This window comes from Chiloscyllium punctatum, chromosome 5, assembly GCF_047496795.1.
Source record: "Chiloscyllium punctatum isolate Juve2018m chromosome 5, sChiPun1.3, whole genome shotgun sequence".
In the NCBI taxonomy this organism is placed as follows: domain Eukaryota; kingdom Metazoa; phylum Chordata; class Chondrichthyes; order Orectolobiformes; family Hemiscylliidae; genus Chiloscyllium; species Chiloscyllium punctatum.
This window is the reverse complement of record NC_092743.1, coordinates 13386516-13400381: the sequence shown is the minus strand read 5'-3', so window position 1 is coordinate 13400381 and position 13866 is coordinate 13386516. Positions and strand designations below refer to the sequence as shown.

The 13866-nt window shown below is 43.8% G+C and overlaps 1 protein-coding gene across 4 annotated transcripts in view; it reads left to right on the top strand.

The window, feature by feature from the left end:
• Nucleotides 1-13866, top strand: part of cdh7a (cadherin 7a) — a 183108-nt gene that overhangs the window by 142422 nt on the left and 26820 nt on the right. For all 4 annotated transcript variants that reach the window (XM_072569783.1, XM_072569781.1, XM_072569780.1 and 1 more), the window contains one exon: nt 7650-7786. In XM_072569783.1, the coding sequence (XP_072425884.1) occupies nt 7650-7786 (137 nt within the window). The remainder of the gene's footprint in view (nt 1-7649; nt 7787-13866) is intronic.

The following is a 13866-nucleotide window of genomic DNA, read 5'->3' as shown; positions in this document are numbered from 1 at the left end:
GAAAGGTATTCAGAGATATGGGCCAATATGGAGTTTGGCCATAAATCAGCGATGATTTCATTGAATGGCTGAGGGGCTTAATGGCCTACTCCTGTGTACTTTCCCACATTAGACCCATTATTCTTGAATATTGTGACATTTCAACTGCTCATTCATATACTGTTTAAAGGTTGTGAAATCACCCGACTGAAGCACCCTTCCAAACAGTGACTTCCACCCTCCAGGTGAAAGGACTTTTCCTCAAATTCCCTCTCAACCTCCTGCCTTTCACATTAAAAACAGAAGCCTTGTTCTTGACTCTTAAACTAAGGGGAACATCTGTGTTCTCTCCACCCTGTCCATGCCCCTCATAATCTTATACACCTCTATCAGGAACACCCCCTCAACCTTCTCTACTCCAAAAAAAAAACCTGATCTTATGCAGTCTGTCTGCATTGCTGCACTGCTCCATCCCAGGCAACATCCTGGTGAATCTCCTCTGTACCCCCTCCACTGCAATCACATCCTTCCTAAAGTGAGGTGACCAGAACTGCACACTGTCCTCCAGGCATAACTTAACCAAAGTTCTGTACAACTCCAACATGACCTCTCTGATCTTGTACTCTTGATAATTGCCAACTTCCCGTTTGCCTTCCTAACTCACCTATTGACTTGTCCTGCCACCTTCAGGGATCTGTGGTCAAGCACCCCACCATCCCTTTCTTCCCCTGAGCTTCCTAGTGTCCTGCCATTTGTACCGCCATTTTGTGCTCGTAATTAGGAAAGCAAGACGCTTATTTTTGTGCAGTGCCCAGTCTTCTGGATGTCTTAGTGCACTTTACACAGAAAGGTAGGAGCAGATCATTCAGCTCCTTGACCTCTGCCATTCTAGATCATCACTGAACATCTATCTCAATGCTGCGTTCCCATATTACTCCCATATTCATTGATGCCATTAGTAACTCATCATCAATTGATCTCTGCCTCAAACTCACTCAGTGATTGAACTTTGCATGACCCCTGGGGTGGGGAATTTCAGAGAGTCAGTGAGGACATCCCTTATCTTCTTAGCCCTAAGTGGTTTGTCCCTTACTTGTTAATGGACCCGTCCTCTTACCCTCTACTCCAAGCTGATCCTTTTTCTTGTTATCGGCAGAACCCCCACTTTTTTTTTGTGTTTTGCTTATCTTCCATGAGTGTCAAATATCCTTGAAATTTCTTTTTCCCAGTCTTGACCACCCCTCACAGCTTTTGAAGTACTTTTAAAGTACTTTGTAATGTAGAAATGCAGCAGTCGGAATCCCTGAACTAGTGCAGCTCCAGCAGCAGCCAAGCACCTGACACAATCCAGGACAAAGGAGCTTGTTTATTCAGTACCTCACCCATCAGGTTCAGTAGCAGCAGTGTACACCATGTACAAGTTGTACTGCGGCAACTCACCAAGGCTCATCTGACAGCACTTTCCAAACTCATAACCTCTATCATCCAGAAGGAGAAGGGAAACAGATTCATGGGGAGTATCATTGCCTGTGAATTCCATTCCAAGCCGGTCACCATCTTGACTCAAAACATTTAAGGCTGTTCCTTCACTATTGTTAGACCAAAACTGTGGGACTATCTTTCAGACTACTTGCACTGGATGGACTTCAACGGTTCTTGAAGTCAGATCAATGTCACCTTCTTGATGTCAAAGGGGTTTAGCAATCACTGTTAGTGTAGCCAAGGATATCCATATCCTATGAGGAAATAAAAGCAGAACAATAATCTTTCAGAAACAGCTATGTCCTGATAACCTGTTTCAGCCGTTCTGGTTAGATTCTCAGTCATTGCACTGTTCTTTGTGAACACTGCTTGCCACTGGTTAGCCTGATCCTAAATGTTGCCCAGGTCTTGCTGCGTGCCCTAATGGATTAAGGGAGAGGGCTTGGGGTGGGGGAGAATGTGGAATGATGGACAGGCAACAAAGTGAAATTGATAACACAACCAGACCTTGTTGAATGGTGGAGCAGTCTCAAAGGGCCTGCTTCTAGCTCCTAACTTCCCATGTATCTGCCCTAGTGTCGTCCCATTCCCCCTTCAATCTAGGCAAGATGCTCAGAGACACAGTTGCTTTACCCTCTTTTATTCCAGGCCCTGGAGAGAGAGAGAGAGAGAACGATCGCCCATGTGAACAGAGACATGAGTCTACAGTCTTCTCTGAAACAGCAGTTTCTCAATGAACTATATAGTCATTTTACAGGGAAGAGCATCTAGATAAGGCAGTATACATATTGATTGGGTGACTGTTACAATCAGCGGGTGTCAATAGTAAAGGTTAAGCCATCTGCTATTAAACAATGAGTAACTCATTTCACATAATGAATACTTTTCACCTTGTTAAACTGACCTCACATACTGATTGCTCTCTCATCTTGTTAAATGGCTCCTTTAAAGTACTTTGTAATGTAGAAATGCAGCAGTCGGAATCCCTGAACTAGTGCAGCTCCAGCAGCAGCCAAGCACCTGACACAATCCAGGACAAAGGAGCTTGTTTATTCAGTACCTCACCCATCAGGTGCTTTTCCACCTTGTTAACCCATTACCCTTGCCTCCAGCACCCCACTGTTAACTGTAAGTACTTATCTGATCAGAGTCATGCTCAGCTGAACCTCTTGTTTCACAAAACTCAAAACTTAACTCTTTCCCTACCTGCATATACCCTGTACACATTCTCACTAGAACAGCTTGCATTTCTATCACACCTTTACTGTTCCAAGGCAGTTCATAGTTGTGTTATCAAAAAAAAATCAACTGACACTGAGGCATAAGTGAAATATTAAGGCAGGTAACTCAAAACCTTGATCAAAGAGGTAGGTTTTTTAAGAAGTAGCATAAAGCAGGAAAGAGTGAGAAAGAAAAGCAAAGAGATTGAGGGAAGGAAGTCCCGTACGTAGGACCCAAGCAGCTGTAGGCAAAATGTAATAGTGAAAATCGCTGTTGTGCAAAAGGCCGGAATCAGAAGCGCTCAGATACCTTAGTGTGAGCAACACTGCCACCTACTGAGCACCATGTGAAAACTATGACAGGATTATGGCTTAATGTGAGTGGCATGGGCCACAGCTGGATATCAAACTAGGAATCCTATCGAGTCCACCTTGGGGAATTGTGCTGAGGTGGGCAGCAGGAACACTCTCTGATTGCAAACTATGAAGTATAAGAGAGAGCAGAGCACTCGCATGACCTGGGCTTGTACGTGCAGTGGGTGGCCTAACTTTATGCTTCAAGGCACTCATAAAATGGCCAACAACACACAGCAGTCTGGTTAGCACCTATTCAAGAAATAATGATCCACACCTTGGATTGTCAATGCACCAAGACCCCCCAGAGTCTCTCGGATTTGAAAATAGCCCTGCAGGAAGCTTCCAGAGCAACTCAGAAAGGTTAATTTATTCTTTTCTGGAAGGAGGGCAGTAATAGCATTTGTTGCCAATCCTTAATTGCCCTTTTACCTAGTTGCCTATTAAGGCTATTTCAGAGGGCAGCTAAGAGTCAACCATTTTGCTGGTGAGTATTGCATTGACAGCCAGGTTTCTGGTCTCGTGAATGTCTCCATTGAAATGAGGGGTATGTCACTTTCCAAGAGATTGATTGTAATAGGGGATGCTGTAGTCCGGGGCACAGACAGATGTTTCTCCAGCTGTCAGTGAGTCTTCAGGATGGTGAGTTGCCTCCCTGGCGCCATGGTCAAGGATATCTCAGATAGGGTGCAGAATATTCTGAGCAGGGAGAGTGACCAGCAGGAGGACATTGCGCACATTGGTCCCAACAACATAGGGAGGAAAAGGAATGAGGTTCTGCAGAGACAATACAGGAAACTAGGAGGGAGGTTAAAAAGTAGGTCGTGGAGGGTAGTATTATCTGGATCACTACTGGTGCCATGTGCTAGTGAGGGTAGGAATAGGAGGATAGACCAGATGAATGCGTGGCTGAGGTGATGCTGCAAGGGAGAAGGGCTCACATTTTTGAATCGTTAGAATCTCTTCTAGGGTAGAAATGATCTTTAAAGGAGGGATGGGCTCCATCTGAATTGGAAAGGGATCAATATCCTTGTGGGGAGATGTGCTAGTGTTTCTCAGGAGGCTTGAAATTGGTAAAGACGGGAGTGGGTGGAGGAACCAGGGTGATAATGAGAAAAGAGAAAAGGCTGATTCTTGTACAGTAAATAATGGAGCAAGTCAAATAGTCAAAGCAGAGAAGAGTAAGGCAGAGAATGAGGTTGGACTGATAAGTTAAACTGCATTTAATTCAATGCAAGAGGTCTGACAAGCAAGGCAGATGAACTCAGGTTGGGAACATGGGACTGGGATATCATAGCTGTCACAGAAACATGTCTCAAGGATGGACAGGACTGGAAGCTTAATGTTCCAGGATGTAGATACTATAGGAAGGATAGAAAAAGAGGCAAGCAAAGAGGGGGAGCAGTGTTTTGATTAAGGATAACATTACAGCTGTACTTAGGAAGGATATTCTTGGAGTTCGTCCAGTGAGGTTATCTGGGTGGAATTGAGAAATAAGTAAGGAATGATCAACTTGTTGGGATTGTACTATGAACCTCCCAAAAGTCAGCAGGAAATTGAGAAGCAAATTTGTAAGGAGAGCTCAGATATCTGTAAGAATAATAAAGTTTTAATGGTTGGGGATTTTAACTTTCCAAACATAGACATAGACTGCCATAGTGTTAAGAGCGTCGATGTGGTAGAATTTGTTATGTGTCTACAAGAAAACTTTCTGATTTAGCATGTGGATGTACCTACTAGAGAAGGAGAAATACTTAACCTTCTATTGGGAAAGAAGGCAGGGCAGGTGATGGAGGTGTCAGTGGGGGAGCACTTTGGGGCAAGTCGTCATAATTCTATTCATTTTAAAAACATATGGAAAAGGGTAGAACTAATCTAAAAGTTAAAGTTCTAAATTGACGTAAAGCTAATTTTGACAGTATTACACAGGAACTTTCAAAAGTTGATTATGGGCAGGCTATTTACAGGTTTGGAGTGGTTGGAAAATGGGGTCCTTTACAAATGAGGTAACAAGAGTTCAGAGACAGTATGTTCCTATTAGTGTGAAGGGCAAGACTGAGGGAATGTTGGATGACTAGAGAAATTGGTCGAGAAAAAGAAGGAAGCATATATCAGTTGTAGACAGTTGGGTTTGAGTGAATCCCCAGGAGACTATAAGGGCAGTAGGAGTATGCTTAAGAGGGAAATTAGGATGGCAAGAAGGGGACATGAGATAGCTTTGACAAATTTGGTTAAGGAGAATCCAGAGGGATTCTATAAATACATTAGAGACAAAAGAGTAATGAGGAAGAGAATAAAACCCCTTAAAGATCAACATGGCCAACTATGTACGGAACTGCAGAAGATGGGGGAGATGCTAAATAAATATTTTGTGTCAGTATTTGTTGTGGAGAAAGAGATGGAGGTTAGCTTCCTTGGGAAACAGATATTGATGTCTTGAAAAGAGTTTATATCACAGAGGAGGAAGTGTTGGAGGTCTTAAAATGTATAAAGGTAGATAAATACCCGGAACCTGATCAGGTGTTGCCCAGAACTTTGTGGGAATTAGGGAAATTAGATTGCTGGGCCCCTTGCTGAGATATTAATATCATCGGGTGAGGTGCTGGAAGATTGGAGGGTGGCTAATATAGTGCCACATCAACCAAATTTCTGCCCAGTCAATTGAGGCATAGTTAGTAAGTTTGCAGATGACACCAAAAGAAGAGGTGCAGTGTGTACAGTGAAGAAGGTTACCTCAGAGTGCAATGGGATCTCGATCAGATGAGGCAATCGGCTGAGGAGTGGCAGATGGAATTTAGTTTAGATAAATGTGAGGGGTTGCATTTTGGGAAGAGAACCCAGGGCAGGACTTATACAGTTAATGGTTGGGCCCTGGAGAGTGTTGCCGAACAAAGAGACTTAGAGGTGCAGGTATAAAGTTCTTTGAAAGTGGGTGTTGCAGGTAGACAGGGTGGTGAAGAAGGCTTTTGGCATGCTTGCCTTCATCGGTCTGAACCTTGAATATGGGAGTTGGATATCATGTTGTGGCTGTGTAGGACATTGGTTAGGCCACATTTAGGATACAGTGTACAATTGTGGTTGCCTTTTTATGGGAAAGACATTGTTAAACTTGAGAAGGTGCAGAAAAGATTTACAAGGATGTTGCCAGGGTTGGAGGGTTTGAGATATAGGGAGAGGCGAATAGGCTGTGGCTGTTTTCCCTGGAGCGTCAGATGCTGAGGGCTGACCTAAAAATAAAATCATGAGGAGCATGGATAGGGTGAATAACGATGGTCTTTTTCCTAGAGTAGGGGAGTCCAAAGCTAAAGGGCATAGGTTTAAGGTGAGAGAGGAAAGATTTTAAAAGGACCTGAGAGAGAACTTTTTTCACACAAAGGGTGGTGCATGACCTGGCATGAGCTGCCAGAGGAATTGGTGGAGGCTGGTACAATTTCAACATTTCAGAGGCACCTGGATTGGTATATGAATAGGAAGGGTTTAGAGGGATATGGGCCGAATGCTGGCAAATGGGAGTAGATTAATTTAGAATATCTGGTCAGCGTGGACAAGTTGGACCAAAGAGTCTATTTCCATGCTGTATGGCTCTATGACTCTATTATGTGTTTGGAATCTCATGCAGGCCAGACCAGGGAAGAACTGCAGATTTCCTTCCCTGAAGGTCATTCATTGAGGATAGTCACCATCACTGAGGTTCCCTTATTGAATTTAGATCACCAGTAACAGGTGTAGGCCATTCAGTCCTTCGGGCCTGCTCTCCCATTCAGTAGGATCATAGCTGATCCAACATTCCTCACGCCCACTTTCCTGCCCTTTACCTGTGACCCTTGATTCCTCTCAAGATCAAGAAATTATCCATTTCAGCCTTAATTATACACAAGGGCTCTGTCCCCACAGCTTTCTGTGGCAAGAAGCTCCAAAGTCTCATAACTCTCTGGGAGAAGAAATTCTTCCTCATCTCAGTCTTAAATTAGTGCCCCTGAATTCAAAGTCTGTGCCCTCTGGTCCTAGACTCTCCCACAAGGAGAACCATCCTCTCAGCATTGACCCTGCCAAGCCCCCTAAGAATCCTGTATGTCTCAGTGAGATTGCCTCTCATTCTTCTAAACTCCAGTGAGTCGAGTCCCAACCTGTTTAGCCTTTGCTCATGAGACAATCCTTCATTACCAGGTTGCTGAGCCTGGGTCTCTGCATTACCAATCCAGTGATATTGCAGCAGTTTTAAGATTAAGTTTTCTTTCGTTTTGCTTTCATTCAAAAAATCATCAGTGGGAATGAGGAATAGAGGCAATTTGGTGAACAGTGAGGATTAATCCAGTTCGGTAGCAAAAGGGTCATTGAATTCCAAAAGGGTGTAGGAACTTGTGTTCCTGAGGAATGTAGCAATGGCAGAAAGTTGAGGATGGATTGGAGTCAGGTACCGAAATCTCCAGGAATGGATCCAACTAGATGCCAACCAGAGTTGGCAACTCTGTACTCAAGATTCTCTATCATTTCCACTTGCTGGCTGTTTTCTTTCATGCCATGTTGTTGGTAGACTAAACTGGTAAATGGCTTCCTTGAATGATTTGAATTCATTAAGGGATGCTCAACTCTCAATTTTAACTTGCTATCCAGATATTCCATAGATCGCAACACCGACCTGGAGAGATATTTTAACATTGACGCCACCACTGGAGTCATTACAATTGCAAAATCACTGGACAGGGAGACAACCGAAGAGCACAACATCACCGTTTTAGCAATGGAGAGCCGTAAGTGATTTCCAACAGAAATACTTTAGAGATTAGCAATTGTATAACTCCTTTCACAACCCCACAACCCCTTTCTCACCTTGTTTTACAGTCAATTAACTGGAGGTGCTGTGGTAAAGTAAGAAACACAGCAGTCAATTTGTGAACAACAGGCTCCCAGACAATGTAATAAATGAACAAGTAAAATGAATTTTGTGGTATTGATTAAGGGCTAAGTATTGATAAGATTACTTACAGTGTGGAAACAGGCCCTTCGGCCCAACAAGTCCACACCGCACCCGCCGAAGCGCAACCCACCCATACCCCTACATTTACCCCTTACCTAACACTACGGGCAATTTAGCATGGCCAATTCACCTAACCTGCACATCTTTGGACTGTGGGAGGAAACCGGAGCACCCGGAGGAAACCCACGCAGACACAGGGAGAACGTGCAAACTCCACACAGTCGCCTGAGGCGGGAATTGAACCCGGATCTCTGGCGCTGTGAGGCAGCAGTGCTAACCACCGTGCCACCGTGCCGCCCACAGGGTCAGGGGTTCACCCATTGGCCAGGGGTTCACCCATTGCCTGTTTAGCAACCCCACTCATCCATGAAATCATGTGTTATCTTTTACAGCCACTTGAAATGGAGGACTGAGCCTCACCTTAAAAAAAAACTATGCCTCTGACAGTGCAGTACTCCTTCAGTATTGCACGACAGGTTTCAGCGTAGTATTCCTACTCAGGTCTCTGATCTGGAAAGTGTACCCACAATCTCCTGATCTGCCAGTTCATTACTGAAAATGGCAGTCTGTTCCTACTGTATAATGAACTGTAAAGGCAACTTTGTGCGTTGGAAGAATGTAAACTGAAATGACAATAAAATGGCATTGAGGGGAAAGAAATCTGATGATGTGAATGCATTCTTAATGCAAGATCAAGTTTTTTTTGTGCTTACTGGTGTTTTTGACATGATCCATATCCATTCTGGGGATATTGAGCCTTGCAGTTAAGTTAGAGCCCGAAGCGTAGCATGGACAAGATAATACCAAAACATTCCTTACTTTGCGATGATTTTCTTTCATTTTTGGGGTAGGATTTCTGCATTGCAGGCTGCTCCTTGACCATCTTCCTGGACTGGCCATCTAGTGAACTGCAGGTTGGATTCTCACAAACTGGTTCACCTTGGCACCGGAAGAGATGAGAGGTCATCTTAAAGGAACAGAAAAGTGCCAGAAGGCTTTCCTGAGCAGTTTGCAGACGATTTGTCTAAGACAGTACTTTTGGGCTCTTGTCCCTAGTGGATTCAAGTCCCACTGTTACCAAAGAGCCGGAATAGTCACCAGTCTGGCTCTGCTACAGTTCTGTCTGAGTGAGCAATTGTCAATCCCAGTTTTGTATGCCTCTATGTTGTATTGGACAATAAGATTAAACTTCCAGTTAGTGACAAGCTTAATCTTGAGATAAGGGTTTTGTGTTGCAGTGTCACTGTATCTCTGAGCCGAGATGGTCAGGCTTTAAGATTGTACCTGCCCCCAAGGTGTGTCTAACACCTGCACCTGTCTGACCAGGTTGTTTGAAATGACTGCAGGTTCCAAACTGTTTCAGTCAATCTGAGCAAAACAGCTCCAGTTCAGCAACTCTGGTTTCCTTCAGTATTTGGAACGTTTTTAGGTTTGAAAGAATTGGTCATTATTTTAGCCTCTATTTAGTGTACAGCCAAACACTGTGCCAAATTGCCATGTAACACAAAAAGTAAAGCTGTTTATGTTCATGTTTTTCAAGCAGAAGTCATTATTTTCTTACAACGTAAGAAAACAGATTTAGATGGTGACAGAATTAAGACCTGGTCCATTTCAGTTTGAGAGATCCATTGCCCACTTCCCACTAAACCACTCTTTGATATTTTGTTTACACAGTGATCCAGATTAGATTTTAGACTGACTGAAACAAAATGTGAAAGGGCTACCCCCTCCACCTTTACCAGCTTCTACTTAATGCTTTATTCCCCTCAATATTCAGGTCCCAATCCTTATCATCCTGTAATCACTAGGAAATCTGATTGACTTCAATGAGCACCATCATATTGTTTATTTTGTTCTGAATGCTGGGTGCATTCTAATGCAGAGCCATTTTGTTATCTTTGATTTTGATTGTTGGTGCATTCTTAGGTTTTTTTTTCTCTCTGTCCCTTCCATATTTCTACTTTTCTCTCCTCCCTTATCTTTATATTTTGATGTACTCCCCTTGCCACACCCCCCCCCCATTTAGCTTAAACCCTTCTGTATATTCCCAGTTATGCTGTTCACAAGAACACTGCTCCAGTCGTAGCTCAGGTATAGACTGGCCCAATGGTACAATTCCAGCCGAGTTTCCCTCGTACTGGTGTTAGTGCCCCACGAACTGGAGCCCACTTTGCCCACAACAGTCTTTGTCTCTCTAATGTTCTGTACACTACGTCAATTTGCACACTGCCCAGGGAATAATCCAAAGGCGGTATGATTGAATGAACCAAATGGCTTTTAACAGCTCTAGTGATCGTAATAAGGTCAGCCAGGTGGACCTTATAGAATATGAGTTCCCTGATTGGAGTTGTTAATCTGGTCCAATCAGGGAGCCCTGGCTGACAGATAGAAACAGGAGTGTCAGCAGTTGTGTCCACTCTGGGAGCCAGCTCTGTGCTAGCTGGGTCAGTCTCAAGTACATGCACGTCTAGATAAAAGGTGACAGATTACCAGCCCTCGCAGAGTTATTTCAACAGCAATCCAGTTTAATGGCCATCATTACTGATACACATTCTTTATCCAGATTCATTCATGAACTGAATATTAATTCCTCAGTTGCTGGCATGAGTTCAGCTCAGGTCTGACAGATCCATTTGTCTGGGTTTGTGCATGTGCTGGAAATGTAGAATGGAAACTAACTAGTGTGAACCTTTTAAGGTTCACTGTCAGCCCCCTGCCAAACACGACAACAGAAAGGTTCACACGTTTGCTTTAAAAGGAGCTCCTTCTGCAAAATATAGTAAAGAAAAGCTTGGACTTTCAGTGAGAGACACCTCAGGATGATGAGCCCAGAGTGTGACCGACACTGAGCAAATCTTTCTCAAAGCGAAGTCTCCCCTCCCCTCCCACCACCAACCCAGGTTCCTCCTTTGTTTACACCTGACCCCAAAGATAGTCGGAACTGAGCAACACAATCAAATGTCATGTTATGCTGACAGGAACTGAGACCAAATTGACTTGAAGGCACTCATTCAAACCAACCATGCACTGGGTATCATTGATATTTGCTGCTTAAGGAACAAGCCAATCAGAGCCTTAAACCATCAGTGGTCCCAGGTCCTTACCAAGTGTTGATTAACTGATTGAGTTTGAACTCAATTACAACTGAATTAAAATGGTTTACGTTGGAAATCAAACATCCTTATAGAACATAGAACATAGAACAATACAGCACAGAACAGGCCCTTCGGCCCACGATGTCGTGCCGAACTTCTATCCTAGATTAAGCACCCATCCATGTACCTATCCAAATGCCGCTTAAAGGTCGCCAATGAATCTGACTCTACCACTCCCACGGGCAGCGCATTCCATGCCCCCACCACTCTCTGGGTAAAGAACCCACCCCTGACATCTCCCCTATACCTTCCACCCTTCACCTTAAATTTATGTCCCCTTGTAACACTCTGTTGTACTCGGGGAGAGAGATCAACCCAGGTGATGTTTTCGTTAAGCATTGATGAAGTGCCCACCTTGTTTATGGTTGTTTCTCGAACCAACATGCAAGAGTGCAGAGCGTATGGAATGTAACAGATCAGCTACGAAGGATTTAAAGAGAGAGTTAAGAAGAGCAAAGAGAGGACATGAGCAGTTTTTAGCAAATAGAATAAAGGAGAACCTAAAAGCTTTCTATAGGTATGTGAGGAATAAAAGGATGACTAGGGTAGGAGTAGGGCCAGTCAAAGACAGAAATTGGAAGTTGAGTGTGGACCCTGTGGAGATCGGAGAGGTGCTAAACGAACGTTTCTCATTGGTTTTCACTCAGGAAAAGGAGAATATTTTAGAGGAGAAGAATGAGGTACAGGATATTAGACTAGAAAGGATCAAGGTTAGTTCCGAACATGTGTTACCAATTCTAGAAGGAGTGAAAGAAGACAAGTCCCCTGGGCCGGATGGGATTTATCCTAGGATTCTCTAGGAAGCTAGGGAGGAGATAGCAGAGCTTTTGGCTTTAATATTTGAGTTGTCATTGTCTACAGGTTTAGTACCAGAGGACTGGAGGATTGTGCCCTTGTTCAAGAAGGGCAGTAGAGATGACCCAGGTAATTATAAACCAGTGAGCATTACTTCTGTTGTAGGAAAGGTTCTGTAAAGGATTATAAGAGATAAGATTTATAATCATCTAGCAAGCAACAAGTTGATTTCAGATAGTCAACATGGTTTTGTCAAGGGCAGGTCGTGTCTCACAAACCTCATTGAGTTTTTTGAGAAGGTGACCAAGCATGTAGATGAGGGTAGGGCAGTTGACATGGTATACATGGACTTCAGTAAAGCCTTTGATAAGGTTCCACATGGTAGGCTGATGGAGAAAATGCAGAGACATGGGATTGAGGGTGATTTAGCAGTTTGGGTTAGAAACTGGCTCTCCGTAAGAAGGCAGTGAGTGATAGTTGATGGAAAATATTCAGCCTGGAGTCCGGTTATGAGTGGTGTGCCACAAGGATCTGTTTTGGGACCACTGCTGTTTGTCATTTTTATAAATGACTTAGGCGCAGGCATAGGTGCATGGATTAGTATATTTGCAGATGACACTAAAGTCAGTGGAGTAGTGGACTATTTGGAAGAATGTTGCAGGTTGCAGGGGGACTTGGATAAACTGCAGAATTGGGCTGAGACATGGCAAATGGAGTTCAATGCAACTAAATGTGAGGTGATGCCCTTTGGGAAGAATAACAGGAAGGCAGAGTACTGGGTCAATGGAAAGTTTCTTGGTAGCGTTGGAGTCCATGTACATAGATCCCTGAAAGTTGCCATCCAGGTGGATAGTGCTGTTAAGAAGGCATACAGTGTGTTAGGTTTCATTGGTAGAGGAATTGAGTTCCGGAGCCGCAATATCACGCTGCAACTATACAAAATGCTAGTGCGGCCACACTTGGAATATTGTGTACAGTTCTGGTCGCTATATTTCTGGAAGGATGTGGAAGCATTGGAAAAGGTGGAGAGGAGATTTACCAGGACGTTACCTGGTCTGGAGGGAAGGTCTTATGATGAAAGTCTGAGAGACTTGAGTCTGTTCTCATTAGAAAGAAGAAGGTTTAGAGAGAATTTGATAGAGACATACAAGATGATCAGGGAATTAGATAGGGTAGAGAGTGAGAGTCTTTTTCTGAGGATGATGACATCAGCTTGTACAAGGGGCCATAACTACAAATTGAGAGGTGATAGATTTAAGATAGATGTCATAGAGTCATAGAGATGTTGTGGTTCTGTTCACCAAGCTGGGAATTTGTGTTGCAGATGTTTCGTCCCCTGTCTAGGTGACATCCTCAGTGCTTGGGAGCCTCCTGTGAAGCGCTTCTGTGATCTTTCCTCCGGCATTTGTAGTGGTTTAAATCTGTCGCTTCCGGTTGCCAGTTCTAGCTGTCCGCTGCAGTGGCCGGTATATTGGGTCCAGATCGATGTGCTTATTGATTGAATCTGTGGATGAGTGCCATGCCTCTAGGAATTCCCTGGCTGTTCTCTGTTTGGCTTGTCCTATAATAGTAGTGTTGTCCCAGTCGAACCAGCTATCCTTAGTAGCCACACACTCAGATGACAAGCAACATGAGTTCGACTTTACCTAGTTCTGGACTCCCAGACCCAAGGGAAAAGACTGTCTATTTATCCTATCCATGTCCCTCATAATTTTGTAAACCTCTATAAGGTCACCCCTCAGTCTCCAAAGCGCCAGAGAAAACAACCCCAGCCTGTTCAGCCTCTCCCCATAGTTCATGTCCTCCAACCCTTGCAACATTCTTGTAAATCTTTTTTGAATCCTTTCAAATTTCACAACATTTTTCCAATAGGAAGGAGACCAAAATTGCACACAATATTCCA